Source organism: Salmo salar, chromosome 07 (assembly GCF_965601325.2).
Source record: "Salmo salar chromosome 07, fSalSal1, whole genome shotgun sequence".
Taxonomy (NCBI): domain Eukaryota; kingdom Metazoa; phylum Chordata; class Actinopteri; order Salmoniformes; family Salmonidae; genus Salmo; species Salmo salar.
In genome coordinates this window covers 72,674,779-72,700,761 of record NC_138297.1, presented here as the reverse complement: position 1 = coordinate 72,700,761, position 25,983 = coordinate 72,674,779, and the positions used below count along the sequence as shown (strand labels likewise).

General features: G+C 45.1%; 1 protein-coding gene across 1 annotated transcript; it reads right to left on the bottom strand.

Annotated features, from left to right (window-relative positions):
* Positions 1-408: 408 nt before the first annotated feature.
* On the bottom strand, positions 409-21,312 carry LOC106594101 (ras-related and estrogen-regulated growth inhibitor-like protein). The gene is made up of 5 exons (XM_082978047.1): positions 20,979-21,312; positions 20,786-20,842; positions 17,835-17,908; positions 9,891-10,039; positions 409-2,058 (listed from the first exon to the last, which is right to left on the bottom strand). Exons 1-5 carry the CDS (start codon positions 21,028-21,030, stop codon positions 1,773-1,775), a joined length of 618 nt encoding a protein of 205 aa, XP_082834173.1. The 5' UTR covers positions 21,031-21,312; the 3' UTR covers positions 409-1,772.
* Between the last annotated feature and the right edge of the window lie 4,671 nt (positions 21,313-25,983).

Here is a 25,983-nt window from a genome sequence, read left to right as displayed (position 1 = left end):
GGGGAGATATTGGGTTGAGTAACTCCTTGAGGAGACATTGGGTTGAGTAACTCCTTGAGGAGACATTGGGTTGAGTAACTCCTTGAGGAGACATTGGGTTGCGTAACTCCTTGAGGAGTCTTGTTAAGTACAGAGAACACTTCAGTACAGGAGGATGGACACTGACACAAAGAACAACTGCTGTGGTGATCCTCATACCAATAAGCAAGCACGCATGCACACACACACACACACACACACACACACACACACACACACACACACACACACACACACACACACACACACACACACACACACACACACACACACACACACACACACACACACACACACACACACACACACACACACACACACACACACACACACACACACACCTCCATAAAACCACAACAGACAACCAGACTTGATTACAGTGTTTATTATAGTTTTACATTATATTATGACTTTATAATTAAGACTTTATTCCAGTGAACAATTAACAACATGAAGATGGAACTAAACAGACAAACATTCATTATTTTATGATACATTACCTTTCCATGGAAACAGTAACCACAGGAAGAATTTCCCCCAAAACAACCTCCATGCCAACAAACTACTGGCTCTCTTCAGTAGCAGTATTCAGGCTGCATCCCAAATGGCACCCTGTTCCCTATTTAGTGCACTACTTTTCAATAAGGGCCCATAGGGCTCCGGTCAAACATAGTGCATCATATAGGGAATAGGGTGCTATTTGGAACACACTTCAGTCATAATGAAAGATGTATGAAAAATGGACTGTGTCTGCCACTGTGGCATGCATTGAGCAGTAGAGGCAATAGGGCCAGTAATGTAGTCTCCCTGTGGTATCATTTACTTTACATAGCTAATAATGGAGTCTCCCTGTGGTGTCATTTACTTTACATAGCTAATAATGGAGTCTCCCTGTGGTATCATTTACTTTACATAGCTAATAATGGAGTCTCCCTGTGGTATCATTTACTTTACATAGCTAATAATGGAGTCTCCCTGTGGTATCATTTACTTTACATAGCTAATAATGGAGTCTCCCTGTGGTATCATTTACTTTACATAGCTAATAATGGAGTCTCCATGTGATATCATTTACTTTACATAGCTAATAATGGAGTCTCCCTGTGGTATCATTTACTTTACATAGCTAATGATGGAGTCTCCCTGTGGTATCATTTACTTTACATAGCTAATAATGGAGTCTCCCTGTGGTGTCATTAACTTTACATAGCTAATAATGGAGTCTCCCTGTGGTATCATTTACTTTACATAGCTAATAATGGAGTCTCCCTGTGATATCATGTACATATGTGTGTGTGTGTGTGTGTGTGTGTGTGTGTGTGTGTGTGTGTGTGTGTGTGTGTGTGTGTGTGTGTGTGTGTGGTGTGTGTGTGTGTATAAAGTCATTAATCAGCAGCAGTCCTATCAGTCCAATAAGCTCTGTTATAAGTGTAGTACCATTTGTACCACATCTCACACAGAGCTGTCACTTGGTGGTTGGCAACCAGAGGAGTGTAGGTTGGTGGGGGTCTAATTGTTATTGACCCTTTTCCAACCATTTTCATGGTCAACAGTAATAATAGCAACCGCAAGTAAGTAGGTAGGCGAAGCCCATGTTGTTGGTGGTGGGTCCATTCAACGTTACTGACCTTTTCCCACAATCCCTTTCACCATTCAACAACAGTCCCAAGGGGAGAAACAAAGTAACAAGGCCTCTTAGTCCCGGGGTAACACTTGACCCTCCTATCTCCCCTTCACACTGATTTCCTCCGCTTCCCGAAGACATTATTGATGAGTTTGGCCATGGACTTGGAGCCACTAGGTCTCCGTCTCCTCTCCTTGGCCTTGCCCCCCAGGCTGGCGTTGTGGACCATCTTAGAGAACATGAGGACCACCTCCTGGTAGTGTTCTGCTGCAGAGAGCTCGTAGAACTGGCACTGGGACTCTGCTGCCAGGCGCTGGCCTTCCTCTCGACGCACCTCCCTCACGTGGCACAGGTCCTGCTTGTTCCCCACCAGGAACACCAGAGTGTCTGCATCCCTGAGGGGAGAGAGAGAGAGAGAGAGAGGAGGAGGAAGACGTGGTGAGACACAATAAGGACGGTCATAACGAATCCCTGGATGTAAGAGAAGACAAACCAGGAGGACAGGTTGAGTGAAATGGTAGTGACATTTAAAGACTATGGTGCATCTGAAATGCCACCCTATTCCATTTACATGACACTATTTCTGATCAGAGTCATGTCAAAACGTAGTCAAGAAGCAGTCCAAAGTATTGCTCTTTTTAATAGGGAACAGGGTGCCCGTTCAGATGTAACCTATGAGACTAAAACCTCGCTGGAGAGGTGAGAGTATCGTCACTGTATGTGTCAGTGCTAAACTGTAGGTCTGTGTTGTTGTCCACAAACTATTTTGGTGTGACATTTACAGTATGTAGTAACTTTGAATACTGTGGGTGAAGACCCAGTACATTGAGATGTTCCCTCATTAACCAGAAGACCATTAGACAGATGTTCCCTCATTAACCAGAAGACCATTAGACAGATGTTCCCTCATTAACCAGAGGACCACTAGACAGATGTTCCCTCATCCCCATTAGACCATTAGACAGATGTTCCCTCATCCACAGAAGACCATTAGACAGATGTTCCCTCATCCCTAGAAGACCACTAGACAGATGTTCCCTCATCCCTAGAAGCCCACTAGACAGATGTTCCCTCATCCCCATTAGACCAATAGACAGATGTTCCCTCATCCCTAGAAGACCACTAGACAGATGTTCCCTCATCCCTAGAAGACCATTAGACAGATGTTCCCTCATCCCCAGAAGACCATTAGACAGATGTTCTCTCATCCCCATTAGACCACTAGACAGATGTTCCCTCATCCCCATTAGACCATTAGACAGATGTTCCCTCATCCCTAGAAGACCATTACACAGATGTCCCCTCATCCCTAGAAGACCATTACACAGATGTTCCCTCATCCCTAGAAGACAGATGTTCCCTCATCCCTAGAAGACCATTACACAGATGTTCCCTCATCCCTAGAAGACCACTAGACAGATGTTCCCTCATCCCTAGAAGACAGATGTTCCCTCATCCCTAGAAGACCATTACACAGATGTTCCCTCATCCCTAGAAAACAACTACACAGATGTTCCCTCATCCCTAGAAGACCATTACACAGATGTTCCCTCATCCCTAGAAGACAGATGTTCCCTCATCCCTAGAAGACCATTACACAGATGTTCCCTCATCCCTAGAAGACAGATGTTCCCTCATCCCTAGAAGACCATTACACAGATGTTCCCTCATCCCTAGAAGACCACTAGACAGATGTTCCCTCATCCCTAGAAGACAGATGTTCCCTCATCCCTAGAAGACCATTACACAGATGTCCCCTCATCCCCATTAGACCAATGTTCCCTCATCCCCATTAGACCATTAGACAGGTGTTCCCTCATCCACAGAAGACCAATAGACAGACGTTCCCTCATCCCTAGAAGACAGATGTTGCCTCATCCCTAGAAGACAGATGTTCCTAATCCCCATTAGACCATTAAACAGATGTTCCCTCGTCCCCAAAAGACCATTAGACAGATGTTCCCTCATCCACAGAAGACCATTAGACAGGTGTTCCCTCATCCCCATTAGACCACTAGACAGATGTTCCCTCATCCCTAGAAGACCACTAGACAGATGTTCCCTCATCCCCATTAGACCACTAGACAGATGTTCCCTCATCCCTAGAAGACCACTAGACAGATGTTCCCTCATCCCTAGAAGACCACTAGACAGATGTTCCCTCATCCCTAGAAGACCAACAGACAGATGTTCCCTCATCCCCATTAGACCGTTAGACAGATGTTCCCTCATCCCTAGAAGACCAACAGACAGATGTTCCCTCATCCCCATTAGACCGTTAGACAGATGTTCCCTCATCCCTAGAAGACCAACAGACAGATGTTCCCTCATCCCCATTAGACCACTAGACAGATGTTCCCTCATCCCCATTAGACCGTTAGACAGATGTTCCCTCATCCCCATTAGACCGATGTTCCCTCATCCACAGAAGACCATTAGACAGATGTTCCCTCATCCCCATTAGACCACTAGACAGATGTTCCCTCATCCCTAGAAGACCACTAGACAGATGTTCCCTCATCCCCATTAGACCACTAGACAGATGTTCCCTCATCCCCATTAGACCACTAGACAGATGTTCCCTCATCCCCATTAGACCACTAGACAGATGTTCCCTCATCCACAGAAGACCATTCGACAGATGTTCCCTCATCCCCATTAGACCACTAGACAGATGTTCCCTCATCCACAGAAGACCATTAGATAGATGTTCCCTCATCCCTAGAAGACCACTAGACAGATGTTCCCTCATCCCTAGAAGACCACTAGACAGATGTTCCCTCATCCCCATTAGACCACTAGACAGATGTTTCCTCATCCCTAGAAGACCATTAGACAGATGTTCCCTCATCCACAGAAGACCACTAGACAGATGTTCCCTCATCCCCATTAGACCACTAGACAGATGTTTCCTCATCCCTAGAAGACCACTAGACAGATGTTCCCTCATCCCTAGAAGACCACTAGACAGATGTTCCCTCATCCCTAGAAGACCATTAGACAGATGTTCCCTCATCCCCATTAGACAGATGTTCCCTCATCCCTAGAAGACCATTAGACAGATGTTCCCTCATCCCTAGAAGACCACTAGACAGATGTTCCCTCATCCCTAGAAGACCACTAGACAGATGTTCCCTCATCCACAGAAGACCATTAGACAGATGTTCCCTCATCCACATTAGACCACTAGACAGATGTTCCCTCATCCCCATTAGACCATTAGACAGATGTTCCCCCATCCCTAGAAGACCACTAGACAGATGTTCCCTCATCCCTAGAAGACCATTAGACAGATGTTCCCTCATCCCCATTAGACCAATGTTCCCTCATCCCCATTAGACCGTTAGACAGATGTTCCCTCATCCCCATTAGACCGATGTTCCCTCATCCACAGAAGACCATTAGACAGATGTTCCCTCATCCCCATTAGACCACTAGACAGATGTTCCCTCATCCCCATTAGACCATTAGACAGATGTTCCCTCATCCCCATTAGACCGTTAGACAGATGTTCCCTCATCCCCATTAGACCGATGTTCCCTCATCCACAGAAGACCATTCGACAGATGTTCCCTCATCCCCATTAGACCACTAGACAGATGTTCCCTCATCCCCATTAGACCATTAGACAGATGTTCCCTCATCCCCATTAGACCATTAGACAGATGTTCCCTCATCCCCATTAGACCACTAGACAGATGTTCCCTCATCCCCATTAGACCACTAGACAGATGTTCCCTCATCCCCATTAGACCATTAGACAGATGTTCCCTCATCCCCATTAGACCATTAGACAGATGTTCCCTCATCCCCATTAGACCGTTAGACAGATGTTCCCTCATCCCCATTAGACCGATGTTCCCTCATCCACAGAAGACCATTCGACAGATGTTCCCTCATCCCCATTAGACCACTAGACAGATGTTCCCTCATCCACAGAAGACCATTAGATAGATGTTCCCTCATCCCTAGAAGACCACTAGACAGATGTTCCCTCATCCCCATTAGACCATTAGACAGATGTTCCCTCATCCCCATTAGACCACTAGACAGATGTTCCCTCATCCACAGAAGACCATTCGACAGATGTTCCCTCATCCCCAGAAGACCATTAGACAGATGTTCCCTCATCCACAGAAGACCATTAGATAGATGTTCCCTCATCCCCAGAAGACCATTAGACAGATGTTCCCTCATCCACAGAAGACCACTAGACAGATGTTCCCTCATCCCTAGAAGACCACTAGACAGATGTTCCCTCATCCCCAGAAGACCATTAGACAGATGTTCCCTCATCCACAGAAGACCATTAGATAGATGTTCCCTCATCCACAGAAGACCATTAGACAGATGTTCCCTCATCCCTAGAAGACCACTAGACAGATGTTTCCTCATCCCTAGAAGACCATTAGACAGATGTTCCCTCATCCACAGAAGACCACTAGACAGATGTTCCCTCATCCCCTTTAGACCACTAGACAGATGTTCCCTCATCCACAGAAGACCATTAGACAGATGTTCCCTCATCCACAGAAGACCACTAGACAGATGTTCCCTCATCCCTAGAAGACCACTAGACAGATGTTTCCTCATCCCTAGAAGACCACTAGACAGATGTTCCCTCATCCCTAGAAGACCACTAGACAGATGTTCCCTCATCCCTAGAAGACCACTAGACAGATGTTCCCTCATCCCTAGAAGACCATTAGACAGATGTTCCCTCATCCCCATTAGACAGATGTTCCCTCGTCCCCATTAGACCATTAGACAGATGTTCCCTCATCCCCATTAGACCATTAGACAGATGTTCCCTCATCCCTAGAAGACCACTAGACAGATGTTCCCTCATCCACAGAAGACCATTAGACAGATGTTCCCTCATCCCTAGAAGACCATTAGACAGATGTTCCCTCATCCCTAGAAGACCATTAGACAGATGTTCCCTCATCCCTAGAAGACCACTAGTGAAAACATTCCAACAATCAGTTCAGCCATAATAGAGAGATGACATAAGATGCCTCAACAGCAATAGAATTCTCATTATGACAGGAGAATTCAATAGCAGCTAGATATTTACTAGAGGATTGGTATGAGAGCAGAATGATGAGTTAGTGGTGTACTGGAATACTACCAGCAGGAACTGAAGGTCATACAGACAATAGATATTGGCTCTGAATAAAATAAGGTGCTGATCACATGGACATGAGCCAGAGAGTTGAATCTCTATGGTAGAATCAATCAATGGGATTACTAACGATGTAACAGTTGTTGGGCAGTGTGGGCTGCTGTTAAACCCACATCAATGTCCAATCTATTGATGTACAATGACAATAATAGGATGGAATGTCAGTCCCACTGCCTCCACTCCTCCCCCTATGCCAAGTGGATGGAAGGTCTGTATCAGTGTGAGGGTCTACCTTTTGGTAGGTCTATGGAACGTGAAGGTCTGTATCAGTGTGAGAGCCTACCTTTTGGTAGGTCTGTGGAACGTGAAGGTCTGTATCAGTGTGAGAGCCTACCTTTTGGTAGGTCTGTGGAACGTGAAGGTCTGTATCAGTGTGAGAGTCTACCTTTTGGTAGGTCTGTGGAACGTGAAGGTCTGTATCAGTGTGAGAGTCTACCTTTTGGTAGGTCTGTGGAACGTGAAGGTCTGTATCAGTGTGAGAGTCTACCTTTTGGTAGGTCTGTGGAACGTGAAGGTCTGTATCAGTGTGAGAGTCTACCTTTTGGTAGGTCTGTGGAACGTGAAGGTCTGTATCATTGTGAGAGTCTACCTTTTGGTAGGTCTGTGGAACGTGAAGGTCTGTATCAGTGTGAGAGTCTACCTTTTGGTAGGTCTGTGTAACGTGAAGGTCTGTATCAGTGTGAGAGTCTACCTTTTGGTAGGTCTGTGGAACGTGAAGGTCTGTATCAGTGTGAGAGTCTACCTTTTGGTAGGTCTGTGGAACGTGAAGGTCTGTATCATTGTGAGAGTCTACCTTTTGGTAGGTCTGTGGAACGTGAAGGTCTGTATCAGTGTGAGAGTCTACCTTTTGGTAGGTCTGTGTAACGTGAAGGTCTGTATCAGTGTGAGAGTCTACCTTTTGGTAGGTCTGTGGAACGTGAAGGTCTGTATCAGTGTGAGAGTCTACCTTTTGGTAGGTCTGTGGAACGTGAAGGTCTGTATCAGTGTGAGAGTCTACCTTTTGGTAGGTCTGTGGAACGTGAAGGTCTGTATCAGTGTGAGAGTCTACCTTTTGGTAGGTCTGTGGAACGTGAAGATCTGTATCAGTGTGAGAGTCTACCTTTTGGTAGGTGAGGGGAACGTGAAGGTCTGTATCAGTGTGAGAGTCTACCTTTTGGTAGGAAAGGGAAATGGAAAGTCTGTATAGGTGAGTGGATGGACTGTACAGGTGAGTGGATGGACTGGACAGGTAGGTGGATGGACTGGACAGGGAGGGTGGATGGACTGGACAGGTGGGTAGATGGACTGGACAGGTGAGTGGATGGACTGGACAGGTGAGTGGATGGACTGGACAGGTGGGTGGATGGACTGGACAGGTGAGTGGATGGACTGGACAGGTGAGTGGAAGGACTGGACAGGTGGGGAGATGGACTGGACAGGTGAGTGGATGGACTGGACAGGTAGGTGGATGGACTGGACAGGTAAATAGATGGACTGGACAGGTGAGTGGATGGACTGGACAGGTAGGTGGATGGACTGGACAGGTAAATAGATGGACTGGACAGGTGAGTGGATGGACTGGACAGGTAAATGGATGGACTGGAAAGGTGAGTGTATGGACTGGACAGGTGTATAGATGGACTGGACAGGTCAGTGGATGAACTGGACAGGTGAGTGGATGGACTGGACAGGTGAGTGGATGGACTGGACAGGTGAGTGGATGGACTGGACAGGTGCATAGATGGACTGGACAGGTGAGTGGATGGACTGGACAGGAGGGTGGATGGACTGGACAGGTGGGTGGATGGACTGGACAGGTGGGTGGATGGACTGGACAGGAGGGTGGATGGACTGGACAGGTGAGTGGAAGGACTGGACAGGTGGGAGATGGACTGGACAGGTAGGTGGATGGACTGGACAGGTAGGTGGATGGACTGGACAGGTAAATAGATGGACTGGACAGGTGTGTGGATGGACTGGACAGGTAAATGCATGGACTGGAAAGGTGAGTGGATGGACTGGAAAGGTGTGTAGATGGACTGGACAGGTGAGTGGAAGGACTGGACAGGTGGGTGGATGGACTGGACAGGTAAATAGATGGACTGGACAGGTGAGTGGATGGACTGGACAGGTGTGAATGGACTGGACAGGTGGGTGAATGGACAGGACAGGTGGTGGATGGACTGGACAGGAGGGTGGATGGACTGGACAAGTGAATGGAAAAACTGGACAGGTGAGTGGATGGACTGTACAGGTGAGCAGATGGACAGGACAGGTGTGTGGATGGACTGGACAGGTGAGTGGATGGACTGGACAGGTGAGTGGATGGACTGGACAGGTGAGTAGATGGACTGGACAGGTAGGTAGATGGACTGGACAGGTAGGTAGATGGACTGGACAGGTGAGTGGATAGACTGGGCAGGTGAGTGGATGGACTGGACAGATGCATGGATGGACTGGACAGGTGAGTGGATGGACTGGGCAGGTGGGTGGATGGACTGGACAGGTGAGTGGATGGACTGTACAGGTGAGTAGATGGACTGGGCAGGTGAGTGGATGGACTGGACAGGTGATGGATGGACTGTACAGGTGACTAGATGGACTGGACAGGTGACTAGATGGACTGGACAGGTGAATAGATGGACTGGACAGGTGAATAGATGGACTGGACAGGTGAGTGGATGGACTGGACAGGTGAGTAGATGGACTGGGCAGGTGAGTGGATGGACTGGGCAGGTGAGTGGATGGACTGGACAGGTGGGCGGATGGACTGGACAGGTGTGTGGATGGACTGTACAGGTGAGTAGATGGACTGGACAGGTGAGTGGAAGGACTGTACAGGTGAGTAGATGGACAGGACAGGTGTGTGGATGGACTGTACAGGTGAGTAGATGGACAGGACAGGTGAGTAGATGGACAGGACAGGTGTGTGGATGGACTGTACAGGTGAGTAGATGGACAGGACAGGTGTATGGATGGACTGGACAGGTGAGTGGATGGACTGTACAGGTGAGTGGATGGACTGGACAGGTGAGTGGATGGACTGGACAGGTGGGTGGTTACCTTTTGGCCACTCCCAGGTTTAACTCTCTGATCAGGTGTACTACGGCTTTAGCCTTGATGAAGGAGGAGCGGTCACTGATGTCATAGACCACTATGAAGCCATCAGCCCAGTGGATCTGGTCGGTCAGAGTTAACTTCCCCTCACAGACCTGCAGAGCAACACAAACAGCAAGGACATGTTGCTATAACCAAGCAATCTGATTCACACCAGCGGAGGCTGGTGAAGGGAGGGTCGGCTCATAGTAATGGCTGGAATAGAATAAGGCTGGAATGGAATGAGAGAAACCCCATTCCATTCATTACAACGAGCCTGTCCTCCGATGTAAAGTTACCCCAGCCTCCACTAAGCCTGTCCTCCGATGTAAAGTTAACCCAGCCTCCACTAAGCCTGTCCTCCGATGTAAAGTTACCCCAGCCTCCACTAAGCCTGTCCTCCGATGTAAAGTTAACCCAGCCTCCACTAAGCCTGTCCTCCGATGTAAAGTTACCCCAGCCTCCACTAAGCCTGTCCTCCAATGTAAAGTTACCCCAGCCTCCACTAAGCCTGTCCTCTGATGTAAAGTTAACCCAGCCTCCACTAAGCCTGTCCTCCGATGTAAAGTTACCCCAGCCTCCACTAAGCCTGTCCTCCGATGTAAAGTTACCCCAGCCTCCAGTAAGCCTGTCCTCCGATGTAAAGTTACCCCAGCCTCCACTAAGCCTGTCCTCCGATGTAAAGTTACCCCAGCCTCCACTAAGCCTGTCCTCCGATGTAAAGTTACCCCAGCCTCCACTAAGCCTGTCCTCCGATGTAAAGTTACCCCAGCCTCCACTAAGCCTGTCCTCCGATGTAAAGTTACCCCAGCCTCCACTAAGCCTGTCCTCCGATGTAAAGTTACCCCAGCCTCCACTAAGCCTGTCCTCCGATGTAAAGTTACCCCAGCCTCCACTAAGCCTGTCCTCCGATGTAAAGTTACTCCAGCCTCCACTAAGCCTGTCCTCCGATGTAAAGTTACCCCAGCCTCCACTAAGCCTGTCCTCCGATGTAAAGTTACCCCAGCCTCCACTAAGCCTGTCCTCCGATGTAAAGTTACCCCAGCCTCCACTAAGCTTGTCCTCCGATGTAAAGTTACCCCAGCCTCCACTAAGCCTGTCCTCCGATGTAAAGTTACCCCAGCCTCCACTAAGCCTGTCCTCCGATGTAAAGTTACCCCAGCCTCCAGTAAGCCTGTCCTCCGATGTAAAGTTACCCCAGCCTCCACTAAGCCTGTCCTCCGATGTAAAGTTACCCCAGCCTCCACTAAGCCTGTCCTCCGATGTAAAGTTACCCCAGCCTCCACTAAGCCTGTCCTCCGATGTAAAGTTACCCCATTCTCCACTAAGCCTGTCCTCCGATGTAAAGTTACCCCAGCCTCCACTAAGCCTGTCCTCCGATGTAAAGTTACCCCAGCCTCCACTAAGCCTGTCCTCCGATGTAAAGTTACCCCAGCCTCCACTAAGCCTGTCCTCCGATGTAAAGTTACTCCAGCCTCCACTAAGCCTGTCCTCCGATGTAAAGTTACCCCAGCCTCCACTAAGCCTGTCCTCCGATGTAAAGTTACCCCAGCCTCCACTAAGCCTGTCCTCCGATGTAAAGTTACCCCAGCCTCCACTAAGCTTGTCCTCCGATGTAAAGTTACCCCAGCCTCCACTAAGCCTGTCCTCCGATGTAAAGTTACCCCAGCCTCCACTAAGCCTGTCCTCCGATGTAAAGTTACCCCAGCCTCCACTAAGCCTGTCCTCCAATGTAAAGTTACCCCAGCCTCCAGTAAGTGATCTGACTTCACATGCTGAAATAAAAGCCTTCATCCTACTCTGATGAATCATAATTATAAACAGGGTGGTTCGAGCCCTGAATGCTGATTGGCTGACCGTATACCACGGGTATGACAAAACAATTATTTTTATTGCTCTAATTACATTGGTAATCAGTTTATAATAACAATAAGGCACCTTGGGGGTTTGTGGTATATGGCCAATATACCATGACAAACAGCTGTATCTAGGCACTCCGCGTTGCGTCGTGCATTAGATCAGCCTTTAGCCGTGATATATTGGCCATATACCACACATCCTCTGGCCTTATTTCTTAATTATAACCTAAGGTTGCCTTCGCCCACTTCTGGGCATTTCCACTTTGTTATCGCAGACATCCATCCAACTCCTAGAGGTAATGCTCCTGTCACTTCAGTGCAAATTCAAAGTCTTCCTTCTGTGGGGAAATGGTTCAGGTCTGATTTACAGTGATGTATTAACTGTGGGGGAAATGGTTCAGGGCTGATTTACAGTGGTGTATTAACTGTGGGGGAAATGGTTCAGGTCTGATTTACAGTGATGTATTAACTGTGGGGGAAATGGTTCAGGTCTGATTTACAGTGATGTATTAACTGTGGGGAAATGGTTCTGGTCTGATTTACAGTGGTGTATTAACTGTGGGGGAAATGGTTCAGGTCTGATTTACAGTGATGTATTAACTGTGGGGAAATGGTTCTGGTCTGATTTACAGTGGTGTATTAACTGTGGGGGAAATGGTTCTGGTCTGATTTACAGTGATGTATTAACTGTGGGGAAATGGCTCTAGTCTGATTTACAGTGATGTATTAACTGTGGGGAAATGGTTCAGGGCTGATTTACAGTGATGTATTAACTGTGGGGAAATGGCTCTAGTCTGATTTACAGTGATGTATTAACTGTGGGGAAATGGTTCAGGGCTGATTTACAGTGATGTATTAACTGTGGGGAAATGGCTCTAGTCTGATTTACAGTGATGTATTAACTGTGGGGAAATGGTTCAGGGCTGATTTACAGTGATGTATTAACTGTGGGGGAAATGGTTCAGGGCTGATTTACAGTGATGTATTAACTGTGGGGAAATGGTTCAGGGCTGATTTACAGTGATGTATTAACTGTGGGGGAAATGGTTCAGGTCTGATTTACAGTGATGTATTAACTGTGGGGGAAATGGTTCAGGGCTGATTTACAGTGATGTATTAACTGTGGGGAAATGGCTCTAGTCTGATTTACAGTGATGTATTAACTGTGGGGAAATGGTTCAGGGCTGATTTACAGTGATGTATTAACTGTGGGGAAATGGCTCTAGTCTGATTTACAGTGATGTATTAACTGTGGGGAAATGGTTCAGGGCTGATTTACAGTGATGTATTAACTGTGGGGAAATGGCTCTAGTCTGATTTACAGTGATGTATTAACTGTGGGGAAATGGTTCAGGGCTGATTTACAGTGATGTATTAACTGTGGGGGAAATGGTTCAGGGCTGATTTACAGTGATGTATTAACTGTGGGGAAATGGTTCAGGGCTGATTTACAGTGATGTATTAACTGTGGGGGAAATGGTTCAGGTCTGATTTACAGTGATGTATTAACTGTGGGGGAAATGGTTCAGGTCTGATTTACAGTGATGTATTAACTGTGGGGGAAATGGTTCTGGTCTGATTTACAGTGATGTATTAACTGTGGGGAAATGGTTCAGGGCTGATTTACAGTGATGTATTAACTGTGGGGAAATGGCTCTAGTCTGATTTACAGTGATGTATTAACTGTGGGGAAATGGTTCAGGGCTGATTTACAGTGATGTATTAACTGTGGGGGAAATGGTTCAGGGCTGATTTACAGTGATGTATTAACTGTGGGGAAATGGCTCTAGTCTGATTTACAGTGATGTATTAACTGTGGGGAAATGGTTCAGGGCTGATTTACAGTGATGTATTAACTGTGGGGGAAATGGTTCAGGGCTGATTTACAGTGATGTATTAACTGTGGGGAAATGGTTCAGGGCTGATTTACAGTGATGTATTAACTGTGGGGGAAATGGTTCAGGTCTGATTTACAGTGATGTATTAACTGTGGGGGAAATGGTTCAGGTCTGATTTACAGTGATGTATTAACTGTGGGGGAAATGGTTCAGGGCTGATTTACAGTGATGTATTAACTGTGGGGAAATGGCTCTAGTCTGATTTACAGTGATGTATTAACTGTGGGGAAATGGTTCAGGGCTGATTTACAGTGATGTATTAACTGTGGGGAAATGGCTCTAGTCTGATTTACAGTGATGTATTAACTGTGGGGGAAATGGTTCAGGGCTGATTTACAGTGATGTATTAACTGTGGGGGAAATGGTTCAGGTCTGATTTACAGTGATGTATTAACTGTGGGGGAAATGGTTCAGGGCTGATTTACAGTGTATTAACTGTGGGGGAAATGGTTCAGGGCTGATTTACAGTGATGTATTAACTGTGGGGAAATGGTTCAGGGCTGATTTACAGTGATGTATTAACTGTGGGGGAAATGGTTCAGGGCTGATTTACAGTGATGTATTAACTGTGGGGGAAATGGTTCAGGTCTGATTTACAGTGATGTATTAACTGTGGGGGAAATGGTTCTGGTCTGATTTACAGTGATGTATTAACTGTGGGGAAATGGTTCAGGGCTGATTTACAGTGATGTATTAACTGTGGGGAAATGGCTCTAGTCTGATTTACAGTGATGTATTAACTGTGGGGAAATGGTTCAGGGCTGATTTACAGTGATGTATTAACTGTGGGGGAAATGGTTCAGGGCTGATTTACAGTGATGTATTAACTGTGGGGAAATGGCTCTAGTCTGATTTACAGTGATGTATTAACTGTGGGGAAATGGTTCAGGGCTGATTTACAGTGATGTATTAACTGTGGGGAAATGGTTCAGGGCTGATTTACAGTGATGTATTAACTGTGGGGGAAATGGTTCAGGTCTGATTTACAGTGATGTATTAACTGTGGGGGAAATGGTTCTGGTCTGATTTACAGTGATGTATTAACTGTGGGGGAAATGGTTCAGGGCTGATTTACAGTGATGTATTAACTGTGGGGAAATGGCTCTAGTCTGATTTACAGTGATGTATTAACTGTGGGGAAATGGTTCAGGGCTGATTTACAGTGATGTATTAACTGTGGGGGAAATGGTTCAGGGCTGATTTACAGTGATGTATTAACTGTGGGGGAAATGGTTCAGGGCTGATTTACAGTGATGTATTAACTGTGGGGGAAATGGTTCAGGTCTGATTTACAGTGATGTATTAACTGTGGGGGAAATGGTTCAGGTCTGATTTACAGTGATGTATTAACTGTGGGGGAAATGGTTCTGGTCTGATTTACAGTGATGTATTAACTGTGGGGGAAATGGCTCTAGTCTGATTTACAGTGATGTATTAACTGTGGGGAAATGGTTCAGGTCTGATTTACAGTGATGTATTAACTGTGGGGGAAATGGCTCTAGTCTGATTTACAGTGATGTATTAACTGTGGGGAAATGGTTCAGGTCTGATTTACAGTGATGTATTAACTGTGGGGGAAATGGTTCAGGTCTGATTTACAGTGATGTATTAACTGTGGGGGAAATGGTTCAGGGCTGATTTACAGTGTATTAACTGTGGGGGAAATGGTTCAGGGCTGATTTACAGTGATGTATTAACTGTGGGGGAAATGGTTCTGGTCTGATTTACAGTGATGTATTAACTGTGGGGGAAATGGTTCTGGTCTGATTTACAGTGATGTATTAACTGTGGGGGAAATGGTTCTGGTCTGATTTACAGTGATGTATTAACTGTGGGGGAAATGGTTCTGGTCTGATTTACAGTGGTGTATTAACTGTGGGGGAAATGGTTCTGGTCTGATTTACAGTGATGTATTAACTGTGGGGAAATGGCTCTAGTCTGATTTACAGTGATGTATTAACTGTGGGGGAAATGGTTCTGGTCTGATTTACAGTGATGTATTAACTGTGGGGGAAATGGTTCTGGTCTGATTTACAGTGATGTATTAACTGTGGGGGAAATGGTTCTGGTCTGATTTACAGTGATGTATTAACTGTGGGGAAATGGCTCTAGTCTGATTTACAGTGATGTATTAACTGTGGGGAAATGGTTCAGGGCTGATTTACAGTGATGTATTAACTGTGGGGGAAATGGTTCTGGTCTGATTTACAGTGATGTATTAACTGTGGGGGAAATGGTTCAGGTCTGATTTACAGTGATGTATTAACTGTGGGGAAATGGTTCAGGTCTGATTTACAGTGATGTATTAACTGTGGGGGAAATGGTTCAGGTCTGATTTACAGTGATGTATTAACTGTGGGGAAATGGTTCAGGTCTGATTTACAGTGATGTATTAACTGTGGGGGAAATGGTTCTGGTCTGATTTACAGTGATGTATTAACTGTGGGGGAAATGGTTCTGGTCTGATTTACAGTGATGTATTAACTGTGGGGAAATGGTTCAGGTCTGATTTACAGTGATGTATTAACTGTGGGGGAAATGGTTCAGGTCTGATTTACAGTGATGTATTAACTGTGGGGAAATGGTTCTGGTCTGATTTACAGTGATGTATTAACTGTGGGGGAAATGGTTCAGGTCTGATTTACAGTGGTGTATTGAATGCAGTGCAGAACTTTGGCTGTGACTATATAAGAAGGGTTAGAGAGACAGGGAGAGAAAGAGAGGGAGGGAAAGTGTCAGAGAGAGGAAGGGAAAGAGGCAGGGAGAGAGGGAGGAACCAGAGACAGGGAGGGAGACAGGGAAAGAGGCAGGGAGAGAGGGAGGAACCAGAGACAGGGAGGGAGACAGGGAAAGAGGCAGGGAGAGAGGGAGGGAGACAGGGAAAGAGGGATGGTGGGAGGGAGACAGGGAAAGAGGGAGGGAGGCAGGGAAAGAGGGATGGTGGGAGGGAGACAGGGAAAGAGGCAGGGAGAGAGGGAGGGAGACAGGGAAAGAGGGATGGTGGGAGGGAGACAGGGAAAGAGGCCGGCGAGAGAGGGAGGGAGACAGGGAAAGAGGGATGGTGGGAGGGAGACAGGGAAAGAGGCAGGGAGAGAGGGAGGGAGACAGGGAAAGAGGCAGGGAGAGAGGGAGGGAGACAGGGAAAGAGGGAGGGAGGCAGGAAAGAGGGATGGTGGGAGGGAGACAGGGAAAGAGGGAGGGAGGCAGGGAAAGAGGGAGGTGGGAGGGAGACAGGGAAAAGGGAGGGAGGCAGGGAAAGAGGGAGGGTGGGAGGGAGACAGGGAAAGAGGGAGGCAGGGAAAGAGGGAGGGTGGGAGGGAGACAGGGAAAGAGGGAGGCAGGGAAAGAGGGAGGGAGGCATTGCTGCATGCTTGGCTGGGCACAATAAGTGAGATTGATTACTCTGTTAGGAGTTTTCACTGCACTGACTTTATTATCCTGTACCATACATGTATTACCCTGTACCATACATGTATTATCCTGTACCATACATGTATTATCCTGTACCATACATGTATTATCCTGTACCATACATGTATTATCCTGTACCATACATGTATTATCCTGTACCATACATGTATAATCCTGTACCATACATGTATTATCCTGTACCATACATGTATTATCCTGTACCATACATGTATTATCCTGTACCTGTATACATGTATTATCCTGTACCATACATTATTATCATGTACCATACATGTATACCTGTACCATACATGTACCATACATGTATCATCCTGTATAATACATGTATTATCCTGTACCATACATTTATTATCATGTACCATACATGTATTATCATGTACCATACATTTATTATCATGTACCATACATGTATTATCCTGTACCATACATTTCAGATAGAGGAATATTGGGTATAAGAGATGGCTTTTATTATCCTGTACCATACATGTATTATCCTGTACCATACATGTATTATCCTGTACCAGACATGTATACCTGTACCGACATGTATTATCCTGTACCATACATGTATTATCATGTACCATACATTTCAGATAGAGGAATATTGGTTATAAGAGATGGCTTTTCTTCAGCTTATGAAGCTTATAAAGTGGCCACTCAGATCATTTAATTGTGATAATAAACATGATGGCCATCACGTGGTTCCCCTCCTCTCAACTCACCTGTGAGCATGGATCATAGAGTTCTAGATTCAGCTGTCTACCATCAATAGACAGACGCTTTCTGTATATGCATTCTGCATGAGAGAGAGAGAGAGAGAGAGAGAGAGTGAGAGAGAGAGAGGTAGAGTGAGAAAGAAACAGAGAGAGAGAAAGAGGGAAAGAGAGCGAGCGCGAGAGAGAAAGAGAGAGAGAGGGATAGAGAGCGAGAGAGAAAGAAAGAAAGAAAGAAAGAAAGAAAGAAAGAAAGAAAGACAGAAAGAAAGAAAGAAAGAAAGAAAGAAAGAAAGAAAGAAAGAAAGAAAGAAAGAAAGAAAGAAAGAAAGAAAGAAAGAAAGAAAGAAAGAAAGAAAGAAAGAAAGAAAGAAAGAAAGAAAGAAAGAAAGAAAGAAAGAAAGAAAGAAAGAAAGAAAGAAAGAAAGAAAGAAAGAAGAAAGAAAGAAAGAGAAGAGAGAGAGAGAGAGGAGAGAGAGAGAGAGAGAGAGAGAGAGAGAAGAAATGGGGGATTGAAAGAGGGGAGAAAATGACAATAATTAGATAAAATGAAGCTACGGTAAAGTCCAGTTTCCACAACAGTCACTATCTAACCTAATGCCCGGAGGAGTGTTATTCAACCTTTCTATCCATAGAAATATGATCAATATTAAATAATAACAACACAGACTAATACCAATATTGACTAGATACTTTTATTTTGAATCACTGTAGCCTAAAATATTTCATACAAATGATCCAACATGTACAATACAACATGTAGCCTACAATACAACATGTAGCCTACGACACAACATGTAGCCGACAGTACAACATGTAGCCGACAACACAACATGTAGCCGACAATACAACATGTAGCCTACAATACAACATGTAGCCTACAACACAACATGTAGCCGACAGTACAACATGTGGCCTACAATACAACATGTAGCCTACAGTACAACATGTAGCCTACAGTACAACATGTAGCCGACAATACAACATGTAGCCGACAATACAACATGTAGCCGACAATACAACATGTAGCCGACAATACAACATGTAGCCGACAATACAACATGTAGCCTACAATACAACATGTAGCCTACAATACAACATGTACAATACAACATGTAGCCTACAACACAACATGTAGCCTACAACACAACATGTAGCCTACAACACAACATGTAGCCTACAACACAACATGTAGCCTACAACACAACATGTAGCCTACAATACAACATGTAGCCGACAATACAACATGTAGCCGACAATACAACATGTAGCCGACAACACAACATGTAGCCGACAACACAACATGTAGCCTACAATACAACATGTAGCCTACAATACAACATGTAGCCTACAACACAACATGTAGCCGACAATACAACATGTAGCCGACAACACAACATGTAGCCGACAACACAACATGTAGCCGACAACACAACATGTAGCCTACAACACAACATGTAGCCGACAACACAACATGTAGCCGACAACACAACAGGTAGCCGACAACACAACATGTAGCCGACAATACAACATGTAGCCGACAACACAACATGTAGCCGACAACACAACATGTAGCCGACAATACAACATGTAGCCGACAATACAACATGTAGCCTACAATACAACATGTAGCCTACAATACAACATGTAGCCTACAACACAACATGTAGCCTACAATACAACATGTAGCCTACAACACAACATGTAGCCTACAACACAACATGTAGCCTACAACACAACATGTAGCCGACAATACAACATGTAGCCGACAATACAACATGTAGCCGACAACACAACATGTAGCCGACAACACAACATGTAGCCGACAATACAACATGTAGCCTACAACACAACATGTAGCCTACAACACAACATGTAGCCTACAATACAACATGTAGCCGACAATACAACATGTAGCCGACATGTAGCCTACAACACAACATGTAGCCTACAACACAACATGTAGCCGACAATACAACATGTAGCCGACATGTAGCCTACAACACAACATGCAGCCTACAACACAACATGTAGCCGACAATACAACATGTAGCCGACATGTAGCCTACAACACAACATGTAGCCTACAATACAACATGTAGCCGACAATACAACATGTATCCGACAACACAACATGTAGCCGACAACACAACATGTAGCCGACAACACAACATGTAGCCGACAACACAACATGTAGCCGACAACACAACATGTAGCCGACAACACAACATGTAGCCGACATGTAGCCTACAATACAACATGTAGCCGACAATACAACATGTAGCCGACATGTAGCCTACAACACAACATGTAGCCTACAACACAACATGTAGCCGACAATACAACATGTAGCCGACATGTAGCCTACAACACAACATGCAGCCTACAACACAACATGTAGCCGACAATACAACATGTAGCCGACATGTAGCCTACAACACAACATGTAGCCTACAATACAACATGTAGCCGACAATACAACATGTATCCGACAACACAACATGTAGCCGACAACACAACATGTAGCCGACAACACAACATGTAGCCGACAACACAACATGTAGCCGACAACACAACATGTAGCCTACAACACAACATGTAGCCGACAATACAACATGTATCCGACAACACAACATGTAGCCGACAACACAACATGTAGCCGACAACACAACTGAACAATACTTCTGATGGAAGTAGCCTAGCTATATCCAATCATCTACCATCTGATGAAGGACAATGTGTTCACTAGGAAACATCAGGAGATCGAACAATTACGTAATTATGTCAGAACTGGACATGAGTAACGATGCGTAAAAGCAATGATATGGATCAAAGATCAATTGGAAAACAAAACATTTGTAAATGTCTTTTTTTTTTTTACAGATTGTTTCATAATAATTAGCATGAAGTTGTATTCATGTTACACAAGTCTATTGTAGAAAACTAAGTAGGTTAGAAACCTGATGATGATGCATATTCGCCGATAAATCGCCTCGTCAGGAATCGAACGATGAGAGCTGAGGAAGGAATAAGATAGTTATATATATATATGTAAAAAAATAGCCTACGAATAATGTACACTATTTGGACAAACAATAAGCCAAACCAACCGAACGAAATGTTTTTACATGACAGGTAAAACATTTGTCTTACCTGATTTCCCGACTCCTTCGCCTCCCAAAACCGCAAGTTTAATATCATTCATTATTGCGGTTTGAATCCCTTCCGATTTAAAAAAAAAAAAAGTGGTTGTTAAAGTTTACAAATCAAAGGAAAAATAACAATAATCCCTTTGAAAAATCGAATCCCTTGAAGTCTACATTACACTACGACCAAAAGAAGAGTTTAAAAAAAATCGAGCAGGACGCATCCATAGTCGTTCGACCGTTTCCACTCTGTCGCTCTGTTCAAGTGTTGATCTGTTGGAGCGGCGTCCCGGTACCGGCGCTGCGTACAGCCTTCTATCTCAGGGTTCTGAAGCACGCACTGTTCTCAACCGAGCGAGCGAGCGAGCGAGCGAGCGAGCGAGCGAGCGAGAGAGAGAGAGAGAGAGAGAGAGAGAGAGAGAGAGTGAGAGAGAGGAGAGAGAGAGAGAGAGAGAGAGAGAGAGAGAGAGAGAGAGAGAGAGAGAGAGAGAGAGAGAGAGAGAGAGAGAGAGAGAGACTCGATCATAACGTCACTATGACGAACACATTGGTTGAAGTGAGTGAGACATGGACATCAGAGGCATGCTTTTATAAATGAGAAGCACACTTGTTTTTCATGGAGAGGAGAGGTAGCGTTTGTGTTTTTCCTCCCTCCTACCCTCTTTATTCTCCTCATTGAAGAGACTTATTCAGTAGGTTTTAGAATGACCTTTGTGGATGTGTTCCCTCATAGCAACAAAAACCATCAACACAGAGTAACAACAAGACCTTAGTGACCTATAGAATAGCTCATCATACACTACATCACCAACAGTATGTGGAAACCTGCTCGTCCAATAATCTCATTCTAAAATTATGGGTATTAATATGGAGTTGGTTCCCCCCTTTGCTGCTATAACAGCCTCCACTCTTCTGGGAAGGCTTTCCACTAGATGTTGGAACATTGCTGCTATAACAGCCTCCACTCTTCTGGGAAGGCTTTCCACTAGATGTTGGAACATTGCTGCTATAACAGCCTCCACTCTTCTGGGAAGGCTTTCCACTAGATGTTGGAACATTGCTGCTATAACAGCCTCCACTCTTCTGGGAAGGCTTTCCACTAGATGTTGGAACATTGCTGCTATAACAGCCTCCACTCTTCTGGGAAGGCTTTCCACTAGATGTTGGAACATTGCTGCTATAACAGCCTCCACTCTTCTGGGAAGGCTTTCCACTAGATGTTGGAACATTGCTGCTATAACAGCCTCCACTCTTCTGGGAAGGCTTTCCACTAGATGTTGGAACATTGCTGCAGGGGGACTTGCTTCCATTCAGCCACAAGAGCATTAGTGAGGTCGGGCACTGATGTTGGGCGATTAGGGTTGGCTCGCAGTCGGCGTTCCAATTCTTCCCAAAGGTGTTCGATGGGGTTGTGGTCAGGGCTCTGTGCAGGCCAGTCAAGTTCTTCCACAACGATCTCGATAAACCATTTCTGTACGGACCTCGTTTTGTGCACTGGGGCATTGTCCTGCTGAAACAGGAAAGGGCCTTCCCCAAACTGTTGCCACAAAGTTGGAAGCACAGAATTGTCTAGAATGTCATCGGCCTAGCCCGAACCATGAATAACAGCCCCAGACCGTTATTCCTCTTCCACCAAACTTTACAGTTGGCATCCTGCATTGGGGCAGGTAGCGTTTCCTGGCATCCGCCAAACACAGATTCGTTCGTCGGACTGCCAGATGGTGAAGTGTGATTCATCACTCCAGTGAACGTGTTTCCACTGCTCCAGAGTTCAATGGCGGTGAGCTTTACACCACTCCAGCTGATGCATGGCGTTGCACATGATGATCTTAGGTTGGTGTGCGGCTGCTTGACCATGGAAACCCATTTCATGAAGCTCCCGACAAAGAACAGCTCTTGTGCTGATGTTGCTTCCAGAGGCAGTTTGGACCTTGGTACTGAGTGTTGCAACCGAGAACAGATGGTTTTTACGCTCTACTCGCTTCAGCACTCGACGGTCCCGTTCTGTGAGCTTGTGTGTCCTACCACTTTGCGGCTGAGCCGTTGTTGCTCCTAGATGTTTCCACTTCACAATAACAGCACTTACAGTAGACTGAAACAGCTCTAGCAGGGCAGAAATTTGACAAACTGACTTGGTGGAAAGGTGGCATCCTATGACGGTGCCACGTTGAAAGTTATTGAGCTCTTCAGTAAGGCCATTCTACTGCCAATGTTTTACTATGGAGATTGCATGGCGGTGTTCTCGATTTTATACACCTGTCAGCGACGGGTGTGGCTGAAATAGCCGAATCCACTAAATTGAAGGGGTGTCCACATACTTTTGTATATTTAGTATACTTTTATAATAAAGAAACCTGCATCTTTCATTGACACTGTTAGAGCACTGATGTTAGGAAGGAAAACATCTGAGAAAAATTGGTTCGGCACAAATGTGTACATCTGCTCCAAACACGAGATCAGCCAGCACTTTACATATTTTACAGAACTTAAAGTTCTATCTTATCAATTGAAGTAAAAGTGGGACAGGAAGCTGGCTCGCTGTACATACTGTGGATTGATTGCTCATCAGCAGAACAGGCTTGTGGAGACATAGTGCAGCATTTTTCAGGCACTTTTCTAGAGGCGCGCAAGGTAAGTCATGAAGAGAAAAAAAAGGCCAGGGAGAGAGAGAGCAAGAGAGAGAGAGATGTAGAGAGCGATAGAAAGAGGGAGGAGAAAGAGAGAGAGAGAGAGAGATGGGGGAGTGAAGGAGGGGAGAAAATGACAATAACTAGATGAAATGAGGCTATGGTAAAGTCCAGTTTCCACAACAGTATTGTGAGGCAGACCCTCCTGAACTATAGCTGCTACCTCTTCATTAGAGGATCTGATTTGGCAGGGAGCCTAGCGGTGTCAGAGTGGTGACAGGGAGTCTAGCGGTGTCAGAGTGGTGACAGGGAGTCTAGCGGTGTCAGAGTGGTGACAGGGGGTCTAGCGGCGTCAGATTGGTGACAGGGAGTCTAGAGGTGTCAGAGTGGTGACAGGGTGTCTAGCGGTGTCAGAGTGGTGACAGGGAGCCTAGCGGTGTCAGATTGGTGACAGGGAGTCTAGAGGTGTCAGAGTGGTGACAGGGAGTCTAGCGGTGCCAGAGAGGTGACAGGGGGTCTAGCGGTGTCTGAGTGGTGACAGGGAGTCTAGCGGTGTCAGAGAGGTGACAGGGAGTCTAGAGGTGTCAGAGTGGTGACAGGGGGTCTAGAGGTGTCAGAGTGGTGACAGGGGGTCTAGAGGTGTCAGAGTGGTGACAGGGGGTCTAGAGGTGTCAGAGTGGTGACAGGGTCCCTAGAGGTGTCAGAGGGGTGACAGGGAGTCTAGCGGTGACAGAGTGGTGACAGGGAGTCTAGAGGTGTCAGAGTGGTGACAGGGAGTCTAGCGGTGCCAGAGAGGTGACAGGGGGTCTAGCGGTGTCAGAGTGGTGACAGGGAGTCTAGAGGTGTCAGAGAAGTGACAGGGAGTCTAGCGGTGTCAGAGAGGTGACAGGGGGTCTAGCGGTGTCAGAGGGGTGACAGGGAGTCTAGCGGTGCCAGAGAGGTGACAGGGAGTCTAGAGGTGTCAGAGTGGTGACAGGGAGTCTAGAGGTGTCAGAGAAGTGACAGGGAGTCTAGCGGTGTCAGAGGGGTGACAGGGAGTCTAGCGGTGTCAGAGAGGTGACAGGGAGTTGAAACTAGATTCACTCTGAAAAACAATGCTCTTGCTGAGCCACTATCACAGAAAAATAACATCATTTTTCAGAGGCACGTAAGATAAGGCCAAATAGATCAATCTGATTCTCTCTCACTGTTTACCATGGTGATTGTTATCCAGTCAATTTAACAATCTGATTCTCTCTCATTATAACAATCTGATTCTCTCATTATAACAATCTGATTCTCTCTCATTATAACAATCTGATTCTCTCTCTCTCATTATAACAATCTGATTCTCTCTCTCATTATAACAATCTGATTCTCTCTCATTATAACAATCTGATTCTCTCATTATAACAATCTGATTCTCTCTCATTATAACAATCTGATTCTCTCATTATAACAATCTGATTCTCTCTCATTATAACAATCTGATTCTCTCTCATTATAACAATCTGATTCTCTCATTATAACAATCTGATTCTCTCTCATTATAACAATCTGATTCTCTCTCTCATTATAACAATCTGATTCTCTCATTATAACAATCTGATTCTCTCTCATTATAACAATCTGATTCTCTCTCTCATTATAACAATCTGATTCTCTCTCTCATTATAACAATCTGATTCTCTCTCATTATAACAATCTGATTCTCTCTCTCTCATTATAACAATCTGATTCTCTCTCTCATTATAACAATCTGATTCTCTCTCATTATAACAATCTGATTCTCTCTCATTATAACAATCTGATTCTCTCATTATAACAATCTGATTCTCTCATTATAACAATCTGATTCTCTCATTATAACAATCTGATTCTCTCATTATAACAATCTGATTCTCTCTCATTATAACAATCTGATTCTCTCTCATTATAACAATCTGATTCTCTCATTATAACAATCTGATTCTCTCTCATTATAACAATCTGATTCTCTCTCTCATTATAACAATCTGATTCTCTCTCTCATTATAACAATCTGATTCTCTCTCATTATAACAATCTGATTCTCTCTCTCATTATAACAATCTGATTCTCTCTCTCTCATTATAACAATCTGATTCTCTCTCTCTCATTATAACAATCTGATTCTCTCTCTCATTATAACAATCTGATTCTCTCTCTCATTATAACAATCTGATTCTCTCTCATTATAACAATCTGATTCTCTCTCATTATAACAATCTGATTCTCTCTCATTATAACAATCTGATTCTCTCTCTCATTATAACAATCTGATTCTCTCTCTCTCATTATAACAATCTGATTCTCTCTCATTATAACAATCTGATTCTCTCTCTCATTATAACAATCTGATTCTCTCTCTCATTATAACAATCTGAT

What these genes read in the sequence shown, in the direction of transcription:
- LOC106594101 (XM_082978047.1), bottom strand. Translation starts at nt 21,030, where the DNA reads ATGAATGATATTAAACTTGCGGTTTTGGGAGGCGAAGGAGTCGGGAAA. An exon ending in CGAATATGCATCATCATCAG is followed by an intron (nt 17,909 to 20,785) that starts GTTTCTAACCTA and finishes TCTCTCATGCAG; the next exon opens with AATGCATATACAGAAAGCGT. An exon ending in TCTATGATCCATGCTCACAG is followed by an intron (nt 10,040 to 17,834) that starts GTGAGTTGAGAG and finishes GTTGCTCTGCAG; the next exon opens with GTCTGTGAGGGGAAGTTAAC.